General features: G+C 44.3%; 2 protein-coding genes across 2 annotated transcripts in view; both read left to right on the top strand.

The window, feature by feature from the left end:
* The window catches only part of LOC308687564 (NACHT, LRR and PYD domains-containing protein 1 homolog), a 162,268-nt gene extending 139,058 nt beyond the window's left edge, over positions 1–23,210 (top strand). Inside the window, exons 2-4 of the mRNA XM_081360178.1 lie at positions 11,441–11,487; positions 11,568–12,141; positions 21,586–23,210. Of these exons, the coding sequence (XP_081216304.1) occupies positions 11,466–11,487; positions 11,568–12,141; positions 21,586–22,783 (1,794 nt within the window). The 5' untranslated portion in view covers positions 11,441–11,465 and the 3' untranslated portion in view covers positions 22,784–23,210. The remainder of the gene's footprint in view (positions 1–11,440; positions 11,488–11,567; positions 12,142–21,585) is intronic.
* LOC308688001 (stonustoxin subunit beta-like) lies at positions 1,597–2,379 on the top strand (the record flags this gene model as incomplete). Its single annotated transcript, XM_081360817.1, has 2 exons — positions 1,597–1,718; positions 1,799–2,379. The coding sequence occupies exons 1-2, from the start codon at positions 1,655–1,657 to the stop codon at positions 2,377–2,379; spliced, it is 645 nt and encodes a 214-aa protein (XP_081216943.1). The 5' UTR covers positions 1,597–1,654.
* Positions 23,211–24,041: the final 831 nt, after the last annotated feature.

Below are 24,041 nucleotides of genomic sequence, written 5' to 3'. Positions count from 1 at the left end.
TGTCAAGTTTCAGCAGTGGGTTTCCCACTAAGGGCAGAGCAATTGAACCATGGCTTGTTAACAACAGCAGCACAATACATTTCAGCAAAGATGTGTGTATTAATTTTCTTACGTATTTTTGTAATTGCTCTAAAAAAGCAGAAAAGTGTACTTAACACAGGGGTGCAATCTTACCGGTAAGTGCATTGTTAACACTGCAAAATATGACACATCAAGACATGCATACAAAATACTTCAGAAATCATATTTCTGGAAACTCAAATTTGGTTAAAACCTTTGTAGACATAGCTTTCATGACAGCACTACAAATACATAAAACATAAAAGTGAAACCCCATTGCCTTATCTACTGCTTTTCTTATTGTTGTGGGCTTTATAGAGTGAGTAATATTTCTTATTAAACACAAGTGAGATAGACTACTGCAAATATTACAAATAGGTCGTTAAACTAATATTAGCACAAGTTTAGCCTCAAACTACCTGACAAATGAAGCCACGCAATGGTGACAGGAGTTAATATGAATTTTATAAGAAACTTTAACTCTGGGTTTCGCTAGCTATTTGATTAAATGAAAACATAATACTTACATTTAAATGTGAATTTGCAGTTCACCACCGAACTCTAGTCTCGGCCGCCTTTAAAATTAAATAAATAATGCTGTCGTCACCGGCCCGCAATGACTTATGGGGTAGGATAGGGTAGGATAGGCCGCTTAGGATCCTTTTATGTATCCTTCCTTTCACGGGGAAACGAAGGGTGCATTTGGCGTCTCTTTTGAATCAGGATAGCCTTCATCGCGCCGCAGTGACGCAATCGGCCTTCAAATGCGACCTTCGGAGGATGCAGCCTTCACATTGGGACACAGCGGTTGACTAGCAGCTAGTCCTATCTATTTTCTATAACAAAATATGGAAGTTACTGCAAATGTTATTTAACGTAATCTAGGTTATTGCTTTCTTCATTATTCATAGCATAGGTGTCACAAACGTGTCATTCGGTAAATGACCTTATATTCAATATTCCCGCGTGGACATTTTTCCCTCGTGGAACCTTCCGACCTCCAATTATCCTGTAAGCGTCATGATATCAAACGTCCTCAACAAGACATCCAATGTCGTCATCACGACACTTTACGTCACTTCAAAGATGTACTGTATGCTGTGTGTAGTTGTCTTGGTACTGACCCACGTGACAAACAAGCATGCCTTTCATTGGCTTATAGTGTGTGAGAGTGCACTACCATTAAGCGAGTTAAGGGGTCAGTACTGAGCAAAATCTTAGCACACTTAAACACACTTTTTTTAAGCACACTTTTTTTTTTTATCACTTGTGGGCCAAACTCAGATTTCTGCACTAGACATATCAGCAAAGTGTTTTCTATTCATTCCAATGATAATGCTTGTGGGGTCCAGCAAAATGGCCCCACACCGTGAGTGTGCTGTCAGGTTGAGGTCCCCACGAAGTGATAAAACAAGCACACACACACACAAACACACATACACACACACACACACACACACACACACACACACACACTTTCTTGCGTTCAAAGGGAAGATGATGCACACACACACACACACACACACACACACACACACACACACACACACACACACACACTTTCTTATGTTTCCTTTAGAAATGAATATGAATCATGTTTGTGTTTTATAGTGTGGATCATTGTGGAGAGTTCAGAATTACAGCAGGATTACACAAATGTAGGTCTACACACACAATCATTTAGTGATTTATTGTTGATTTGTGTCATTTAGTGAAATGTTTCTCTTCTTGTGTTCAGATGCCTGTGATCTATCACTGGATCCAAACACAGCACACACTCGACTCATTCTGTCTGATGAGAACAGGACAGTGACGTGTGTGTATGAGGATCAGCCGTATCCTGATCATCCAGAGAGATTTGATGTGTGTAAAGAGGTTCTGTGTGGAGAGAGTCTGACTGGACGCTGTTACTGGGAGGCTGAATGGAGCAGAAGTGCTGATATATCAGTGACATATAAAGGAATCAGCAGGAAAGGACGGAATAAAGACTGTGTGTTTGGATTCAATGACAAATCCTGGAGTCTGGTCTGCTCTTATAACAGATTCTCTGTCCGTCACAATAATAACAGAACTGATATTCCTGTCGTCTCTTCATCTTCTAAGAGAGCAGGAGTGTATGTGGACGTGTCGGCTGGCACTCTGTCCTTCTACAGCGTCTCTGACACACACACACTCACACACTTACACACACTCAACACCACATTCACTGAACCCCTCTATGCTGGATTTAGGATTTATGATTATAACTCTTCAGTGTCTCTGTGTGACATGAAACAGCGTCCTGAGAGAAACAACAGTGATACACACACAACCGGGTGAGTGAAATATACCAGGGTTCTCAATTTTTATCAAAAGCTTGGAGTGAGATCACATGTGGTTGGGGGAGGAGCCTAATGGAGCCCCGCCCCCCAATTTTACCCATTGTTCACAATTAACCAGGACAAATTGAAATTATAACAATTGCTAAATCTAGTAAATGACAGAGCAATTCATCACATCAAATATACTCTTTAATGTTATATTTCAAAATTACAAATAAGTTATACAAAAATTACAAAAATATAAAAAATTGCTCCAAACAGTTTGGAAAAACAGATATTTTTGCATTTTGAATGTGTCTAGTCGAAACGGTATAGGCTAATGATTTATTGTGTGGTGGGACATTGTGAACAAATGACATATTAGAGTATTATTAAGGTGTGTGTGTGTGTGTGTGTGTGTGTGTGTGTGTGTGTGTGTGTGTGTGTGTGTGTGTGTGTGTGTGTGTGTGTGTACACAAGAGTACACACTCCAGCTTATGAAATGTGTTTTGTGTTGTAAGTGTTTGAAAAATACAAATGCAATGGCAATGATTAATGTATGTTTTGACAGGGTATATATTACCCAGAGCACTGCTTTAATACGTATGTAGCCTTAATGTAACTAGAAATACTATTACAGTATAATATATAATTTAAAATAAAATAAAATAAAATAAATAAATTTAAATTTATTTAAAATAAAATAAAGAAATACATCTTCATTCCTTCCCATACCCACTAACATTTGTTTCAGATAACGTAAAACTGAGCCAAAGCTTCTGGCCTGGTTGCAAAGTAGTTGTAGAGTTTTTGACTGCATCAATAATAATGTATACGATGGGCTATATATTAATTGTTCTAGCCTAAAAAATGTTAGACAAGCTTTCCTCAAACTTACCTTCTCCATCATCACGACGTGTGTTCGCGCGATGTTGTTGGTTACCTAGTAACGAACGTACGGTGGCCGAGAATGTTCCGTCAACTTCCGTGTGTTCGCGCATCTATGTTGCCTATTAACGAACGCAATCTGGCCGAGATACGTGCTGGCGGCAGGAAACTTCACTTTGTGTGCCCGCGCCTCGTATACAACGTTATATATAAAGCTTGTAGGACAATTTGGTTGGCATTGCCTTTTCAGCGTGAGAAATACACGGTGTGGCGTGTGAGCGTGTGAACTGGTTGAATTGCGTGTGTCTCACGGCCAATGCGTGAGACTTGAGAACCCTGTGAATATACTGTGTCTTAGTGAAGGATTTCTCCAGACTGAATAATAGTTCAATCCTCTGTTCTTCATACATCACTAAACACTAGAGATGCACCATATTGGGTTTGTGCTGATACTCCATATGCTGATATTTCACAACATGTTTTGGCCAGTACCAATAAATACATATTTTTCTTTGTTTTGCAACACAGAGTCTCTCCTGTGCAGAGACTATAAACACATTATTCTTCATTTTAGTTAGTTTAGAGCTAAATCTATTTTTATTTCAGAGTTGTGAGGTCTCTGTGAATAGAATCTCAAGACTGATTTACTGCTACTCTTGTGCTCAAAGGGAGGATGATGCACACACACACACACACACACACACACACACACACACACACACTCTTGCGCTCAAAGGGAGGATGATGCACACACACACACTCTTGCGTTCAAAGGGAGGATGATGCGCACACACACACACACACACACACACACACACACACACACACACACTAAAACTCTTGCGTTCAAAGGGAGGATGATGCACACACACACACACACGCACACACACGCACACTCTTGCGCTCAAAGGGAGGATGATGCACACACACACAAACACACACACACACACACACACACACACACACACACACACACACACACACATACACACACTCTTGCGCTCAAAGGGAGGATGATGCACACACAACACACACACACTCTTGCGTTCAAAGGGAGGATGATGCACACACACACACACACACACACACTTGCGCTCAAAGGGAGGATGATGCACACACAAACACACACACTTGCGTTCAAAGAGAGGATGATGCACACAAACACACACACACACACACACACACACACACTCTTGCGTTCAAAGGGAGGATGATGCACACACAAACACACACACTTGCGTTCAAAGAGAGGATGATGCACACAAACACACGCACACACACACACACACACACACACACACACACACACACACACACACACACACTCTTGCGTTCAAAGGGAGGATCATGCGCACACACAAACACACACACATTTCGCTTCTCTACTTATTGTGAAATTGATTTCATTATATTTGCTATTAGTATTTGTAATGGCCTTCCCCTTTAATTTGTTTTGCTTGGCGTCACCACTAGATGGCGAAATACATTTATTGGATATAAGGGAAAGGAAACAGAGCAAGAGTATTTTACGTTTGTTCTTGAGCTAACAAGCTTGAGAAAATGGTTCAAGCTTTAAGCTTTAGTATCCCTTTGGCAAGCAGAGCGAGTTTTACGGTGCCACCGTGCTGTGCTGCAATCGTTATGGTACTATGAAGTCAATGTGTAAACACAGTGTTGTGATGCATGGAGAACATTTGCAACAAAGAATTGAGACAAAGAATACTTCAGCAATAAAGTTTATTGCATCTTAAAATAAATCGAAGGCACCCGTCAAAAACAAGTTGGCTCTGGGACAGGTAATCGACTTATGCTTAGAGAGTTCGCTAACACTTGAGCTAAGTTCTCAGTCTCTTGAGTTGTCTTTACCTCTTGAAATGCTTGTTGAGGATGGAATGACTCTACCTGAGGATTCAGCTGGGGTTGGTTTTCAGCCTCTCTCCCTCCAGACCACGTTGCATTACCTCTCCCCTCCTCTTCAAGATTACTCTCACAATTGTTGTAGGCCTTCACTCGAGCTACATTTACATTTACATTTATTCATTTAGCAGACGCTTTTATCCAAAGCGACTTACAAATGAGAACAATAGAAGCAGTTAAACTAACAGTAGGACAACAAAATGCAAGTGCTATGACCCTTCTCAGTATAATCTAACGCAGAGTAGTAGAGAAATTGTTAGTATTACTGGATTACGTGCTGTCGAAAAAGAAGCGTCTTCAGCCGTTTCTTAAAAGTGTCTATGGACTCAGCAGCTCTGGTGGAGTTAGACAGATCATTCCACCAGCAGGGAACAGTCATGGTACAGGTCCGAGAAAGAGATTTTGTGCCTCTTTGAGATGGCACCACAAGACGTCATTCACTTGCAGAGCGCAAGTTCCTGGATGGCACGTAAGTCTGAAGTAAAGAGTTAAAGTAAAAGGGAGCAGAACCAGTGGTTGTTCTGTAGGCAAATGTCAGTGACTTAAATTTGATGCGAGCGGCAACTGGCAACCAGTGCAATTTTGTGAGGAGAGGAGTGACGTGTTCTCTCTTCGGCTCGTTAAAGACCACTCTAGCTGCGGCGTTCTGGATCAGTTGCAGAGGTTTGACTGTGCAAGCTGGAAGACCAGCCAGGAGAGCGTTACAATAGTCAAGTCTGGATGAAACAAGCACTTGGACAAAGAGTTGAGTAGCATGCTCTGATAGGAAGGGTCTGATCCTCCTAATGTTGTACAAGGCAAATCTACATGACCGGGCAGTTCTAGCAATGTGGTCTGTGAAGTTCAATTGATCATCAATTACCACACCAAGGTTCCTGGCTGACCTAGATGGAGTTATGGATGACGAGTCTAGCTGAATGGTGAAGTTGTGGTGAAGTGTTGGGTTGGCCGGGACCACGAGTAGCTCTGTCTTCGCAAGGTTTAGTTCAGGGGTCGGCAACCCAAAATGTTGAAAGAGCCATATTGGACCAAAAAAACAAAAAAACGAATTTGTCTGGAGCCGCAAAAAATTAAAAGCCTTATATAAGCCTTATAATGAAGGCAACACATGCTGTAAGTGTCTATATTAGCCCCCTAGTATCAAAATGATAAGTTGTTATAAGTGGAGAGAAAGATGACCCAAGAGCGAAATGCAGCAAGCAGTCTTTAATTAACAGAGTCAGAATGTCCAGAGGTAAGAACAGAAATCTTCAGCATGAAAATAATAGACAACGAAAATCTTCCGGGAAAACTGATGCCGGGAACTTTAACTCAAATCCTCCGTCTAAGCAGCGGAGCGTCTCTGGTAGTAGAGGGTACCGTGAGAAAGCCAGCCGACTCCGGGATCTCCAGGTGAACAGAAAGCAACGAGCGCAGTCACAGGTACTCTGTAACAAGTATAGCTTAGTAGCAATTCACAGTGGTAGAACAATCCTCTTACGTGCACAGAACAGACAGGACAGGACAGGACAGGACTTCGACACGGCAGGACGTTTGGCAGAGAATTCGTACGCATAGCTTCTGAAATAATCTGGCAAAGAGACAGGGGAAAACAAGGCTAGAAAAAGAGAAGATAATTAGGGAAAGCGATGACTGGTGTGGAACTGATGATGAGGATAATAAGTAATGAATGATAACACCTGGGAAGAAAGCGATGTGTGTGCGTAATCACCAATGAAGTAATCAGGAATGTGTGAGCGTGTGTGTGTGTGTATGTGTGTGTGTGAGAATGTGTGTGACCAGAGGGGGGAGACAAAGTAAAGGAAGAACCAGGATCATGACATAAGTAGGCTACACATATATAATGAGCATTCATGATTAAATGTTTATTTTCCCTGCAGCGCATCCTGGAGAGAATGACGCACCATGTGACTACTCTGCTGTACGATCGTGCTTTAAGTTTAACTTCCATTATAATTTTAATGTATTATGTTTAGTTATTTATTCGTGTATTATTGACCCCCCAACGTGAGTTTTTCAAGGGGACCGTTATTTAGAATGTCACTTTATGGTTTCCATGGTGACGCGTCATTGCATGTCACGTGACACACCGCAGCAACAACAGAGCTGAATGAATGATGATCTGCTTTTATGTCATTTTTCCTTTTTTATTCAAAATATTCACAAATTTGTTAGATATGGCATGAAACATCTGATATTCCGTTTGTCAAATATATGCAAGTGGAAGTGTTTTGTTGTTTAAACACCTTTATAACGATCGCGTTAGTTGAGCTGTATGCGTGATGGGCGCCGCCATCTTAGTTTGTGCCACAGACGCAGTTCAGAAAATCGGATCTGTTGGATTTACAACACGTGAATTCATCCACTTCTCCCGAAATACATAAAAGTAAGTGGCTGGTGAACTGGGAGAAGAATAGAGTAAACTTTAAAGTTACATACACAATGTGTATCTGATATGAATAAAACGTGTCTAATTATAATGGAAATGATTATTATTGCCTCTTCCTTTAACATCGTGTATTTTACAAACTCTAAATGTATTGTTTTTTTAGTACTTATATATCTGAAACCTAAAATAAACATTATGTGGTTGAAAACACTGAAAAGTTGTGATATATGACAGCTCTGAGCGCGCCTGTCTCTGGCTCAGCTCCAGCCAACGCGCGAGAGCACATTTGAATTTAGCAGTTGATCACGTCATGCACTGACCGTTCTAATCACACACCGATGTGATCGTACGTGTGAAAGGGTTAAGAATGTTTGTCATGTTTTTCCTCCTACAGAAATTATATTAAAACAAAAAAATTTTTTTTTTCATTTTCATATTTTTGAAAAAGCTCCAGGGAGCCACTAGGGCGGCGCTTAAGAGCCGCATGTGGCTCTAGAGCCGCGGGTTGCCGACCCCCGGTTTAGTTGAAGGTGGTGGTCCTTCATCCAGCCAGAAATGTCTGTCAGGCAGGCTGAGATGCGAGCAGCTACCGTCGGATCGTCAGGCTGGAATGAGAGGTAGAGTTGTGTGTCATCAGCGTAGCAGTGATAGGAAAAGCCATGTTTCTGAATCACAGATCCTAGTGATGTCATGTAGATGGAGAAGAGAAGCGGTCCCAGCACTGAGCCCTGAGGAGATTTGGAAAAAGAACCCCAAGAATTTAGAATGACTGTACACCTTTTCGGTGCCGCTTCATCTCCTGGATGTGCCAAATTTGGCCTTAAATACCTTGCAGAGCAGTATATGTCTGAGTATCCCACAGCTTCGTCATTCATGAAGAATAACTTTTATGTTGATGACGGCTTGATTTCTGTCCCATTGATCGAGGAAGCGAAGGAGTTGATTGTCAAAGCTCAATCTCTGTGCAAGCATGGAGGGTTACGCCTCCATAAGTTTAATTCAAATGAGAATGAAGTTCTTCATTGTGTGAATTCCTCAGAGTGGGCAATAACTACTAAACCTCTTAACCTGACTCTTGAAATAACAGGATACGTTCTTGGCATTCAGTGGTCTACGAAAGATGACACATTCAGTTTTGACATTAAACTGAAAGACCAGCCTGTAACACGTAGGGGTATTTTGTCAATTGTTGCTTCCTTGTTTGACCCTATTGGGTTTGTGGCTCCTTTCCGAAGTGCATTTTACAGGAGTTGTGCCGTAGAAATATTGGATGGGATGATCCTCTTCCTGATGACTTATTCCTACGGTGAGAGGAGTGGAAAAGTAGTTTTCAGGACCTGAAAGATTTCAGCATTCAAAGATGCTATCATCCGCCATCTTTTAGTAACATTGTCTGGACCGAACTGCACCATTTCTCTGATGCAAGTACCCTGGGGTATGGCGCATGTTCCTATCTTATGTTCAAGAATGACAAAGATGAAGTACACTGTAGTCTCGTAATGGCCAAAGCTCGATTTGCACCCACAAAGATCAAAAGCATTCCAACACTGGAATTGTCTGCTGCTGTAGTTTCAGCCAGAATGAGTGTTATGTTAAAGGCTGAACTGGAACTGAAGATTGATCAAGAGTTCTTTTGGACTAACTCGCAGGTTGTCCTAGCATATTTCAACAACAAAGCCAGAAGGTTTCATGTGTTTGTTGCAAATCGTGTGCAGCTAATCAGGGAAAACACAAATACACACCATTGGTATTATGTCAGTACATCTGAAAATCCTGCTGATCATGTTTGTAGAGGTCTTCTTGTCTCAGACATATCTTCAACAAATTGGATGTCAGCACCCAAATTTTTATGGGAACGGGAACGAGAAGTGTGTCCGCCTCCTAATTTCTCAAATTTACTTGTGGGAGATCCTGAAGTCAGACTAGTTCAAGCATTTGTGATGAATGGTGTTGTTAGTTCTGACTTTCTTGAATGATTTAATCACCTTTCTTCCTGAAGAACTCTCATTAATGTGATTTGCTAGAATAAAAAGGCTGGCCTCAAGACAGAAATATCTTAATGACATTGTGACTGTGGAAGAACAAGAAAAGGCACCTGAGGTTGTTATCAAGCTCGTTCAACAACAGGCTTTTCCCCAAAGGATAAGAGCAATTCAAGGTGGGAAGGTTCTTCAGTAATTAAATGCACTTTTTCATCTCTATCCTATTTTGAAAGGTGGTCTTTTTCGAGTTGGAGGAAGGTTGAAACAGTTATCTCTTAGTGAAGAGTTCAAGCATCCAGTGATTTTGCCAAAAGACAGCCACATCACCAAACTTATTTTGACATACTACCATGATAAAATCCCTCATCAAGGGTACCCAAGGGTACCAAACACTCATGGAACTCCGAGCAAATGGGTTTTGGGTTATCGGACACTGGAGGCATTTCTTGCTGAAAACCAGTGTGAGTTTGTCTTTAATGCTGCTTCAGCTAGTCACTCTGGTGGTGTCTGGGAACGCCAAATCAGGACTGTGCGAAATGTGCTGAATGCCACGCTTTCTCAGTGCTCAGGCAGACTCGATGTCTCTTCTCTTAGAACATTGTTTTACGAAGCGATGGCTATCGTTAACAGTCGACCATTAACTGTAGATGGAATAAATGACCCCAAGTTACTGGAACCTATAACACCAAACCATCTTATCCTAATGAAATCTAAAATCGTTCTTCCTCCTCCTGGGAACTTTCTGAAGGAAGACATGTATGCTACAAAAAGGTGGCGCAGAGTCCAGTACTTAATTGAACAGTTGTTGGAAAAGGGAGTATCTTCTGAATATTTCCACATGACAGAAGTGGCACGTACCTTGACGTAATCTTGAAATTAATGACATAGTCATCATCAAAGAGGACATGCTGCCAAGGAACCAGTGGCAGTTAGGTAGAGTAGTTGAGGTCATTCAAGGGAACGATGGCTTAGTCCGATGAATTAAAGTTCAAACAGGACAACGAAAACTAAAGACTAAGTTAGGGAATCACTCTAAATCTTCAATCATTGAGCGATCAATTCAAAAATTAGTGGTTCTACTTGAGAGTGAGTGATTCATTGATGAAGGTGACTAGTGCATTAGACAGTTAGGTTAAACACAAGGTTTAAAATTATTTTTTGTATTTTGTTGTGTGTTATGTTGAAAAGGGTCATTGAAGTTTGAAATCATGTATGATATTTGTATGGGTTTGTTTTGTTAATTTATCATAACATGATTGGTGGGAGTGTAATGGCATTCCCCTTTAATTTGTTTTGCTTGGTGTCACCACTAGATGGTGAAATACATTTATTGGATATAAGGGAAAGGAAACAGAGCAAGAGTATTTTACGTTTGTTATTGAGCTAACAAGCTTGAGAAAATGGTTCAAGCTTTAAGCTTTAGTATCCATTTGGCAAGCAGAGCGAGTTTTACGGTGCCACCGTGCTGTCCTGCAATCGTTATGGTACTATGAAGTCAATGTGTAAACACATTGTGATGCATGGAGAACATTTGCAACAAAGAATTGAGACAATGAATACTTCAGCAATGAAGTTTATTGCATCTTAAAATAAATCGAAGGCACCCATTTAAAACTCTCTGTTACTTTTCTTCGAGGCTGAAGGGCCACTATACAGTATTCTCTACACTGCAAAATCCTAATGTGTTTATTCAGCTGTGTGAGCCTAATGTAAAATACAGGACAAATCCGACAAACCCTTATTGATTTGATACAGGACGCTTCATTTTATCTGTAAATATACGAGACGATATAGTGTTTTATGGACTGATGCAACTCTAGTCACAGAAGAGATTGTGTGTGTGTGTGTTTGTGTTTCTTATGTTTCCTTTGGAAATGAATATGAATCATGTTTGTGTTTTATAGTGTGGATCATTGTGGAGAGTTCAGAATGACAGCAGGATTACACAAATGTAGGTCTACACACACAATCATTTAGTGATTTATTGTTGATTTGTGTCATTTAGTGAAATGTTTCTCTTCTTGTGTTCAGATGCCTGTGATCTCACACTGGATCCAAACACAGCACACACTCGTCTCATTCTGTCTGATGAGAACAGGACAGTGACGCGTGTGTCTGAGCGTCAGCCGTATCCTCGTCATCCAGAGAGATTTGATGAGTATCCTCAGGTTCTGTGTGGAGAGAGTCTGACTGGACGCTGTTACTGGGAGGCTGAATGGAGCGGAGCAGGTGCTGTTATATCAGTGACATATAAAGGAATTAGCAGGAAAGGAGGGAGTGACTGTATGTTTGGATACAATGACAAATCCTGGAGTCTGTTCTGCTCTGATTATGGATTCTCTGTCCGTCACAATAATAACTACACTGTTATTCCTGTCGTCTCTTCATCCTCTAAGAGAGCAGGAGTGTATGTGGACGTGTCGGCCGGCACTCTGTCCTTCTACAGCGTCTCTGACACACACACACTCACACACTTACACACACTCAACACCACATTCACTGAACCCCTCTATGCTGGGTTTAGACTTGATTATAACTCCTCAGTGTCTCTGTGTGCCATTAAACAGCGTCCTGAGAGAAACAACAGCGATGCACACACAACTGGGTGAGTGAAATATACTGTGTCTTAGTGAAGGATTTTTCCAGACTGAATAAAAGTTCAATCCTCTGTTCTTCATACATCACTAAACACTAGAGATGCACCATGTTGGGTTTTTGCTGATACTCCATATGCTGATATTTTACAACAAGTTTTGGCCAGTACCAATAAATAAATATATATATATATATATATATATACAGTATATTCCTTTGCTAAATCTAAAATAGAGCTAAATCTATTTTTTCATTCAGTTTCAGAGTTGTGAGGTCTCTGTGAATAGGGCTTAAGACTGATTTACTGGTATTTCTCAAAAGCTCCTGATCACACACGATCTCTAAACTGTAATTTGCTATTCATTTTCTGTAATTTTCTAGCTGTAGTGTGATCTTCTTTTCTATTAAAGGAGAACTCGGTAACTCTAGCAAACTCTAGTCACTTCTTCGCTGATTTTCCCTTTAGTTGTCGCATGTTTTCCCCACGAGCTCCCCCTACAGCTGTGGTGGGGCGTATATTTCACAACACAGTCGTAAAAAACTCACTTGCGGCGGCCTCCTCCCCCTCTCTACCGCTGCTCATGTGCGTTTGTTATGATCGGAGCAAGCCAACTGTATCGCGTGGAGCTATGTCTACCGAGGTGGGTAATCTGGTAATGCATCATATGCGTGTGTGTGTTTATGTCGAATTGCCGTAAAGCAATTTGTGTTTCGCGCTCGTTCTCGTTCTAGTTCTCGCTTCTCACGAGACTTCCAATTTCTATCTTGCCGGGACGGTAGTGGCCAAGTTGCAAGGTTGGTTTTCCGCCTGGGAACGCTGGGGGGAGCAGGGAAAGTCACCAATATCACCAGAACAGGTTGTTTAACCATCCAAATGATTTCTAGACAGTTTTATTAAGTTAAAAAAGTTACCAAGTTCTCCTTTAAAGGGATACTCTACCGAAAAATGAAAATTCTGTCATCATATAATCACCCTCATGTTGTTTCAAACCTGTATGAATTTCTTTCTTCTGCTGAACAGAAAGGAAGATATTTAGAAGAATGTCAGTAACCAGACAGTTTTAGATACCATTGACTTCCAGAGTAGGAAAAACATATACTATGGAAGTCAATGGTATCTAAAACTGTCTGGTTACTGACATTCTTCTAAATATCTTCCTTTCTGTTCAGCAGAAGAAAGAAATTCATACAGGTTTGAAACAACATGAGGGTGAGTATATGATGACAGAATTTTCATTTTTCGGTAGAGTATCCCTTTAATATTCCTGCAGATGAGGAATAAGACAGAAATAGTCAAATTCACTCAGTATTACCTGATCTATTCCAGCACGCCCTCAATTACAATCAAGCACAATTAACTGTAGACAGTTGTGTTGTAAGCAGTAAAACAGTCCAGTTCCCTTTCGTGGTCACTCCGAGTTACGTCGGATGACGACGATTGGGGTTTCGCTTAGAAAGCCTCTCACCTTCGAGTATATAAAATGAGCCAATGGCAATGAAATGCCATGGGTCTGCGGAATTTGCATAGCGTATCTCCGCCCACCGCAGGGGGTATATAAGGAAGTACGCTGCAACATGCAGATATGTTTTCGCTTCGGAGCCAAGTTCAGTACTTCACTCCACAAGCCTTTTGAGTGTAATCTCAAATCTCTTCGAGACGAGCGGCTCTTCAGTGTGTTGGTGTGACGGCGCTTTCCAGCGAGATCGCATTTCCTGCTGCTGATTTGTGCAGTAATCTGCCGAAAGTGAGTGTGTTTCTCCCTGGGCGCTTCAGCACTCTGCTGAGCTTTTCCACTCTCTAAAAGAGCTGCACGCGGCACGTCTTTTTCAAGATGGTTCGCCCGTGTATTTTCTGGATGTGTGTGCGTGAGTCATCTGCCTAACGGTCGCGAGCGCTGTTTTGCGTGTTGGGCTTAATCACGCTCGGCAGCGCTCGTTGATGAGTCATGTTTTCATTGCGGGAACATGACCATCGCGATGTTTATAGATCAAGACTCAATGATCTCCATGTGAGTAGAGTCCCCTCTGCCACACCCCAATTTATCTCTTCCTCAAGAAGGGATACTTTGGCTGGTGGCCAGGGTGATCTGAGGGTTTGGTGTGGCACAACAACCGACGAGTCAATTCCTCGGGCCACACCCCCCTCCACATCGCAGACCATGCACTCACAGCATCACAAGGCGGGCTTGATTCCTCTGGAAATGAAGTTTCGACTGCGTTGCCTCCCACGGGAGTGCCATCGTTGCCGGGACCGATCCAGAGCTGTCAGCCATGCTTTCCCGGGCAGCTGAAAGCATCGGCTGGAGTGGCCCCGCCCTCCCCCCGAGCACTGTAAGCTTCTCCCGGACGTGCATCAGGACGCCTGCGCTGCGCGAGACTCCACGTGACTTTCGTGGCCCGCGGGTGTCCTCCGCCTTCGCTGCTTTCGATCGCACGGCGATCATGGTCTGCATGTTCCCTGTCACTATCGTGGCACGGTCATGCAGTGCTGTGTGTCGCCTGCGCCTTCGATGCAGTGCTGTCCCGGGAGTTCTGTCGAACCGGCCGCAGTGGAACGCTAGTCCTTCCCTGGCCAACCCTGGCAGAACGCGGAAATTCTAACCACGCCCCTATGCTGGGACGCTATGCCTCCCATGCCCGGCCTGGTTTGTTCTGCCACGCACACTGCCGACCTCGCTCAGGCGACATCAGCACCTGCGTGATCCTGGGTCAGGTGATGTCCACTAGTGTGGTCCAGACATGGGCTTAGCCAGGTTGATGTGGGGGTGTCTGACAGTTCATTTTCTAAGCTCCCCCATGTCCCGGGCTGGGCTCTTTGGCGGTGTGGCTTCGACCACCTGAAGTAGACTCGGGTCCTGCACCGATGGTCATCCATCCGTGTGGTCTCCTTAGTCTGCTTCCCGCCAAGGCCCCCTCCATGCGGTTGCTCCCCTCGGGTCTTCACCGGCCCTGAGCAGGAGCAAGTCGCAGGAGGGCGGTGCTGCCCGTCTCCGCCCCTTAGACTGCCACGCCAGCCTAAGCAGCACTCTTGAGACGGGCAGCCTAGTCGGCGGTGTGGTTGAGGATTGCGCCCAACAGTCTTTGATTACTCTATAAGCAGGCGCAGGACCTTCTGCACCGACGGTCATCTGTCCGTGCGGTCTCCTTAGCCTGCTTCCCGCCGACACCGCCCCTCTGCGTTCCTCCCCTCGAGCCTTCACTGGCCCACAGCAAAGGAGGTCGCAGGAGGGTGGCACCGCCTGTCTCCGCCCCTTAGCCGGCTAAACGCCATGCTAAGCAGCACTTCTGAGACGGGCAGCTTGGGGTTAGGGCTCAGTTCTTCTCAGGAGCTGGTAGCAGGGCCACTCCTTTCCCCGGTGGAGGGCCGGGGGGAAATTCTTGTTTCAAGAACAGATGTCCCTTCCTCCAAGCCCCAAGAGGCTGTGGATGACAGCACGCGCCGCCCACGGGCCACGCTCCTCTCATCCCCCTCTGTCGCCAGACCCCTGCCAGAGCATGCCCCCATGGGACGCGCACCCTCCCCTGGCCTCCTCTGGCAGGACGCGGTTAATGGCCGTGCCCCCGCACAGGGCCGCTATGCCACCCTCGCCGGTGCCGGTCATTCCGCCTCGCTGCCCCACCGACGGTGCGTCTGTGGTTCGTATGACCCCTCTGGTGCACTTTCTGGAGGCCTGGCTAGAGCTTCCCAGACTGTCCCGCTGGGTCGCGAGAACCATCAGATTCGGCTACGCGATTCAGTTCGCGATATCTCCTCCCCGCTTCAGGGGAGTCCGCTTCACTATGGTCGGTGGCAATGCCCCTGTCATGAGAGCGGAGGTCGCCACCCTACTGGCGAAGGGTGCGATCGAGATTGTCCCTCCAGCCGAGATGAAGTCCGGCTTCTACAGCCCTTACTTCATTGTGCCCAAGAAGTCCGGTGGGTTACGGCCAATCCTCGACCTGCGCGTCTTGAACCGCTCCCTTCACAGGCTGCCGTTCAAGATGCTAACGGCCAGACACATCCTCCAGTGTGTGCGGCCGCAGGATTGGTTTGCAGCGATCGACCTGAAGGACGCCTACTTTCATGTCTTCATTTTACCTCGACACAGACCGTTTCTTCGGTTTGCTTTCGAGGGGAGGGCATACCAGTATGAGGTTCTCCCTTTCGGGCTAGCCCTGTCTCCTCGCGTCTTTACGAAGGTCATCGAGGCAGCCCTTGTTCCCCTCCAGGAACACGGGGTTCGCATCCTGAACTATCTCGACGACTGGCTGATCCTAGCTCACTCTCGAGACCAGGTTTGCGAACACAGGGACCTAGTGCTCCAGCACCTAGCTCGTCTGGACCTTCAGGTCAACTGGGAGAAGAGCCAAACTCTTCCCCGTGCAGAGGATCTCTTTTCTCGGTATGGAGATCGACTCGGTCGCCATGTGCGCGCTGCTTACGAGCGAGCGCGCGCAGTCACTGCTGACTTGTCTTCGTCAGTTCGAGGGCAAGAGTGCGGTTCCACTGAAACTTTTTCAGAGGCTCCTGGGGCATATGGCATCCGCTGCCGCAGTAACGCCGCTCGGATTGCTTCATATGAGACCGCTTCAGCTTTGGCTTCGCGACCGAGTCCCGAGGTGGGCATGGCAACACGGCACGCTCCGAGTCCCAGTGACTCCAGTCTGCCGTCAGACCTTCTCCCCGTGGACGAACCTCAATTTTCTACGGGCCGGAGTGCCCTTAGAACGAGTTTCCCGGCATGTTGTTGTATCAACAGATGCCTCCACCACGGGCTGGGGCGCCATGTGCAATGGACATGCTGCCGCGGGCTCCTGGACAGGACCCCAGCGCCTTTGGCATGTCAATTGCCTCGAGTTGCTGGCTGTACGTCTCGCCCTGCACCGCTTCCATGCACTGCTCAAGGGTCAACACGTACTAGTCCGATCAGACAATACCGCAACAGTAGCGTACATCAACCATCAGGGTGGTCTACGCTCCCGCCGTATGTCGCAACTCGCTCGCCACCTCCTCATATGGGGTCAGAAGCATCTGAGGTCGCTTCGAGCCATTTATATCCCGGGACACCTGAACCAGGCGGCCGACGAGCTGTCTCGAGTTCGGCCTCTCGCTGGAGAATGGCGACTCCATCCCCAGACGGTCCAGCTGATTTGGGATCAGTTCGGGGACGCACAGGTAGATCTGTTTGCCTCCCACGACTCGTCCCATTGCGACCTGTTTTATTCCTTGACCGAGGGCATGCTCGGCACGGATACACTGGCGCACAGCTGGCCGCGGGGCCTACGCAAGTATGCGTTTCCCCCAGTGAGCCTTCTTGCGCAGACCTTGCGCAAGATCAGGGAGGACGAGGAGCAGGTCATTTTGGTTGCCCCGTATTGGCACAACCGGACCTGGTTCTCCGAACTAGTACTCCTCGCGACAGCACCTCCCTGGCCAATTCCTCTGAGGAAGGACCTCCTTTCTCAGGGACGGGGCACCCTTTGGCACCCTCGTCCCGATCTTTGGAACCTCCACGTGTGGCTCCTGGACGGGACGAGGCAGGTTTGAGTACCCTACCACCAGCGGTGGTGGCTACCATCACTTCCGCTAGAGCATCGTCCACGAGACATGCCTATGCGTTGAAGTGGAACCTCTTCGTCAACTGGTGTTCTTCTAAACATCAAGAACCCACGAAATGCCCGATCAGTGTCGTCCTTTCCTTCCTGCAAGAGGGGTTGGAGCGAAGGCTGTCTCCCTCCACCCTGAAAGTGTATGTTGCCGCTATTGCCGCACATCACGATGCAGTTGATGGTAAATCTCTGGGAAGGCATGACCTGATCATCAGGTTCCTGAGGGGAGCGAGGAGACTAAATCCTCCTCGTCCTCCCCTCGTACCCTCTTAGGACCTCTCAGTGGTTTTAACTGCCCTGCAGAGTGCTCCGTTTGAGCCTTTGCAATCAGTAGAGCTTAAGTTCCTGTCTATGAAGACAGCGCTCCTGGTTGCATTGGCCTCCATCAAGAGGGTAGGGGACCTACAGGCATTTTCGGTTGACGAAGCATGCCTGGAATTCAGGCCTGGATATGTGCCCAAGGTTCCTACCACTCCCTTTCGAGATCAGGTAGTGAACCTGCAAGCGCTGCCCTTGGAGGAAGCAGACCCAGCCTTGGCACTGCTCTGTCCAGTACGCGCCCTCCGTGCTTACGTGACAGAACGCAGTGTTTCAGGACCTCAGACCAGCTCTTTGTCTGTTATGGTTGGAAGCTGAAGGGAAAGGCTCTCTCAAAGCAAAGGTTATCTCACTGGATAGTGGATACCATTGCTTTGGAATACCAGCAGCAAGGTCGTCAATGCCCCCTTGGTGTGAAAGCCCACTCCACTCGTAGTGGGCTTCCTCTTGGGCTCTAGCGCATGGCGCCTCGCTACAGACATTTGTAGAGCTGCAGGCTGGGCGACACCCAACACATTCGCGAGATTCTATAATCTCCGAGTAGAGCCAGTTTCTTTCCACGTACTCGCTTTAACCAGCCGGTACTAGATTCTGCTCAGGTGTCTTCGCTTGCTCGCCATTCCTCTCCACGGACGGGATACGTGCGATTATTTCTCAGGTGAGTCTGATAAGCTCTGAGTTTCCTCCAGCACTGGTTACGTCAACGCCTGAGTTATGCCAATCTGCCATAACACAGCTTTTGCGCTTGACTAGGTGCCTCCATGTGCATGGTCCCCCCTCTGGGTGACCCCCACATGTGTATTCCATTGTAAGTCTCTTTGAGCGTGTGTCTTTCCCTTGGCAAGCCACCTTGCCACCCCTGGGGTTGAAATATTCCACCTGCGGCTGGACACCTCAGTGATACCCCATATGCATCCCTCTGGATCATATGTGTCTCTCAAGTCCCCCCCTTAATGGTTGGGCGTAATTGCATATTTCTCCTGAGATATGCTTCCCAGTGTACCTTGGTATTCCTGTGTTAGGTAGGACTCCTTCGTTCGTGCTAGTCTCACAACAGGGAGCTCAGACTTACACAGGGCACTGGATGACAGCCGAGGTGGCGTGATTAGACTGGAACCCCAATCGTCGTCATCCGACGTAACTCGGAGTGACCACGAAAGTAGGGAACCCTGAGTAGGGAACGGAGACGTTACGTCTTCCTGCCACTTCCGCTGTATCGCTGAAAAACGCCTGAGTTCAGTCTCGGCTCCTCAGCGAAGACATATCTGCATGTTGCAGCGTACTTCCTTATATACCCCCTGCGGTGGGCGGAGATACGCTATGCAAATTCCGCAGACCCATGGCATTTCATTGCCATTGGCTCGTTTTATATACTCGAAGGTGAGAGGCTTTCTAAGCGAAACCCCAATCGTCGTCATCCGACGGAACGTCTCCGTTCCCTACTCAGGGAACGAGGGTTACATCCGTAACCGAGACGTTCTTTATAGTCAAACTCATTTATTATGTTTGATAATGAACATTTCTGTCCACCCCAGACTGCTGATGGTCTTTATCTGTCCACCTCTGTGAAAATGTCCACAGTTAAAAACACTGATTTATAGAAGACTTGACAAATTATTCAGCTTCAGCTTATTGATGGAGAATATAGAGTTCATGTTGGCTAGTTAAACATAGACATAACTTGACAATTATGTGTGAATTAAACTCTCATTATAGTATATATGTGTTTGTTATATTAGATTGTTTGTTATTAGTGAGTGACATCACAGGTGTCAGTCGCAGCATTATATACTAGCTTTATATTTTCTCTCTGTCAAACTGCCTGTCAAATAGTTTTTATAGTAAACTGTTTGCATGTTGTTGGTTTTGAATTGTTGGTAATACTTTACAATAAGGTCCCATTAGTTTACATTCGTTAATGCATTAACTGTATTTGTTAAAGCAACAACATGGAACTTTTCAACCTTCATAATATATTTCCAAGATCCTTGTGATGGTACATCGACTTACAATAGGTTAAATGACACGTCTGCCAGAGCCTGACAGGGTCTGTATGCTTTTACTGGCACTATGTAACTTCGGGGTTCGGGTAGTAACCAGAGCACAAAAAGAACTACAAAATTCGACTGCTTTACGGCATACGTCACTTCCCCCACCAATTCCTCAAATTTGGACGTGAGAGGCCAACCAGGGTTTGTTTTCGGCTTTCATGCGTATGTTTTTGTCATGGGGGGCTGTTTACACCTGGCCACTTCATGCGTTTTCTCAGATCGGATAGCTATCCGATCGTGAAAAGTCCAGGTTTAAATGCCCTCTGAAACGCATTTGAGACGGATTTGAATCCGATCACTCAAACCACTTCAGGAGGAGATCTGAGACGCATTCCAGACGAAACTGGACAAGTGTAAATGCATATGGTTGTTGAAAGAAACCACATATGTAAATTGTAAAAAAAAAAAAAAAAAAAACGTGTGAGAGCGTGTTATAGGCTATATGTTATATCCAGATATGACGACGCGCTGGAACACGCATCACCGCAGTTGAGCAACTGCATCAAGCCAACGTGCAAACTATCGCAAATCAAAGTGAAAGTAAGTCGCAGACGCTTAACACACAATCTTCATCATTAAAAGTAAAGAAACGAAATGATCTTACCAGGCTTACTGCTCTCTCTTAGGCTATTGCGGTCTTTGATTTTGAAATTTTAGCTGATGATCTATGAAATTCAGCTCATATCTGTTGCTTTCGGTGACGTGCACTCCATTAAATCTGCATATAGCGCGAGAATTGAAGATCGAATTTAAATCCGTTTCGCAAAAATACATTTATGTGACCAGGTGTAAATGGAATCGTTTTGATAAATCAGATAGCTATGCCTCACGAATTAGTTTGCCAGCTGAACTCAGGTGTTGTGAGGTGTATTTATCACGTAGTCCTGACGGATATCAGACGACACTGTTGACGTTGATTCTTGCGATTATCATGAGAACAGCTCACATAATTATCAGGACATAAATAAGCCTAACGTAGAGGTTGTAAATAGTGCAAACGAGCACAATTTGCAAACTATTATGATAAATTGCAATAATCATGTCTAATGACATCATAACGGCCAATGTTATGAAATAATGCAATGTACATTTAACTTAATTGATGTTATCTGGCATTTTGTCATGTTTACATTCCAATAAAAACAACACAAATTAAATTATACAGTAGGCCTAGACTATAGACTATTTACTTGTGATTTAGCTGCAATCATGTAAAAACGTTATAATATAGGCTAATATATTTACGACAGTGCAAGTATTCCACAGCGACTCTAGGGGTCGCTGTTTGACAAAAACACAATTTCTACTTAGTGTGGCTTTAACGTTAGTTAGTCAACTGTTCATTGTTAGTTCATGTTAGTTCATGTCCATTAAATAATATTGACAGATACAAATTTTGATGTTAATAATGTATTAATAAACATTGAAAATAACATTAACTGAGATTAATAAAAGCAGCTGACTCTTTGCTTCTGCCTTCTTCTGGTTCTTCACAGGTTCTCTCAGCCCAAACCTTCTGGGCTCGATATTCACCCGCTGCTGAACTGTCAGTCTTGTGTCCATATAGCTGATTCTGATCAGTGGCTTCAGATTGAGCCGTCGGCCTGTACAGATGAAGGAGGGTCAGAGTTCAGGGTCAGCACTGACCCAGGCCGTTACGAGTGTGTCAGGACCAGAATGCGATGGGTCTGTGACTGTGTCGTCACCCTTCAGTACCGAACCGTAGACGGACTCTTCCTCAACGCAAAGCTGGAGAGGCTGCAGTGCAACCGGATCAGTCCAGTGATTGACGTGACTGTGATCTCAGGGAAACTGGAGGAAGTTCATCTGCCCCATTACGCCTGTTTAGGAGAGTCTAACCCCTCTCTCAAAGATGCTGTGAAAGTCCTCACCGTAAAAGACGAGGGGATAACCACAGAACCTGTGCAGTTGACCCGATTCCATGCTAAGATTGTCCAACCATCCTTCTCTCTGAAAACATTAATTATAAGTTGGATAATGGGATGGTATGAACACTGTGATCTTCTTCTCTACATGTGTTCTAGAGATCCTCTCATTCTACATCTCTACTTATTTCCATTTGATCCATGTGAAAAAAAAAAAGTTGAGGAAACTGAAAAATCATATTCATCATGCATCATCAGGTATCCCAGACCTGGCAGGCCATTTCGGATGAAAACGCCACACATTCTTGATGTTCCTGGTGCCTCTATCCATCCCAAAGAAGGGATCACACTCACAAGAGAAACTCCCCCAAACTTCTTCAGGGTCAAGACTCGTCTGGAGAATGATCTTCAAATGACTCTTATCAGAGAAGAGGATAAGGAGAAGGTCTGGGATGCAACAATTGAGAAAGATGATCTGATTCGTCCTAAGAGAGACGAGCCACGTCTGAATAGTGATCAGATTCTTCCTGAGAGAGATGAGCCGCGTCTGAATACTGATGCAGATAAAGCAAGATATTTTGATAAGCATTGGTCAGAACTCATTCAGGGGGTTACAAATGTCCAGATCATTGCAGATAAACTGTGTCAGCAAGAACTAATTCATGAGGAACAATATTCAGAAATCACACAGAGTTTAACCAGTCAGGAGAGCATGAGAAAGATCTGTGACATTATACGCAAACACAGTGATGCTGTGAAAGCTGACTTCATCTCAGTTCTTCAGGAAGAGAAGCTTTACCACTTTTGAACATTGGTCTGATTCTTGATCTGATATGGGTTTATCTGAACTTATCAAAATATACAGTACTCCTTTCATCAAATATTCATTCAGAATAACATTACAAATAAATTAAAGTTTTTGCTTTGCTCTTTTTGCTCTTTACATTGTAAACGTTCTACAGGGAAATAAATATATTTCTTTGCACATCTAAGTAAACGTTCTACAGGGAAATAAATATATTTTTTTGCACATCTAAGTAAACGTTCTACAGGGAAATAAATGTACGTTCTACAGGGAAGGTAAAACGAGTTCAATGTTAAAGTAAATGTATACCAGCATTTATATTTATGTTTGTCAAACTGTATTTCATACTTGTTGGTGAATTGCTGATGTACATTTTTATAGATTAGCCATAAACTATCAAATGTTGTAGTTTATTAAAAATATAGAATCCAGCTCTTATTTTCATATGATTATATTCTTCTGCAAACACACAAAGTTAGGTGAACTGCAATGAGGAACATTTAATATTTTAATATCTTTTAATATGATAATATCTTAATATGATAATAACATTTAATATGATAATATCTTTATCTAATAAAAGGCTTTTATGTAAACTTTATTTTGTTATTTAACACTGGGATATTTTGTATATTTCACTGCATGGAAACATTCTGAATAATGTGCTGTAAAGTAAGACTGTCATGGGAAAATGCACCAAAACTAATATTTCATTTATTTATTTTAATCTCAACATCTCCAGTGACAACATACTATATACCCCTAATGGTGGGTAAGTTGAGCCACTCCTGTGTCACTAACTCTATTGTCCTGTATAACTCTGTGTCCTTATGATCCTTTCCTTTATTTGTCCTGATAGAAGACAGCTGAAATATGATGTGTTGTATAATAATGCTGAAGCACAGATATTTGGCAGTGAAGAATATGTTCTCTGAGCTTCATGTCCTCTACAACAGTCTCAGCCTTCCTCCAACGTCAGGACACCTGAACGAAGCTCGACAAAATCTGTCCGATTAAACATTATTCAGCTGGAGTGTCTAAATCACTTCAACAAAGAGCAGAAAAGAAGTGTCCAGTGATGCTCTTCCCATGACAGCAGCTGAGCGTTCTGATGCTTTAGAAGCCGAATGTGAGATTCGTCACGTAGAGCTGGAATATTTCTTCTCATGTTGCTCCATCAAGTCATGGTTTAGTCTGTAGTTGCAGCACAGTTTGTGTCTCCAGGAGCTTTTGTTCTGCTTTTGCACACGTTTCTCCTCCA

Source organism: Scardinius erythrophthalmus (genome assembly GCF_964197995.2).
Source record: "Scardinius erythrophthalmus genome assembly, chromosome: 3".
Lineage (NCBI taxonomy): Eukaryota > Metazoa > Chordata > Actinopteri > Cypriniformes > Leuciscidae > Scardinius > Scardinius erythrophthalmus.
This window is presented reverse-complemented; position numbering and strand designations above follow the sequence as displayed.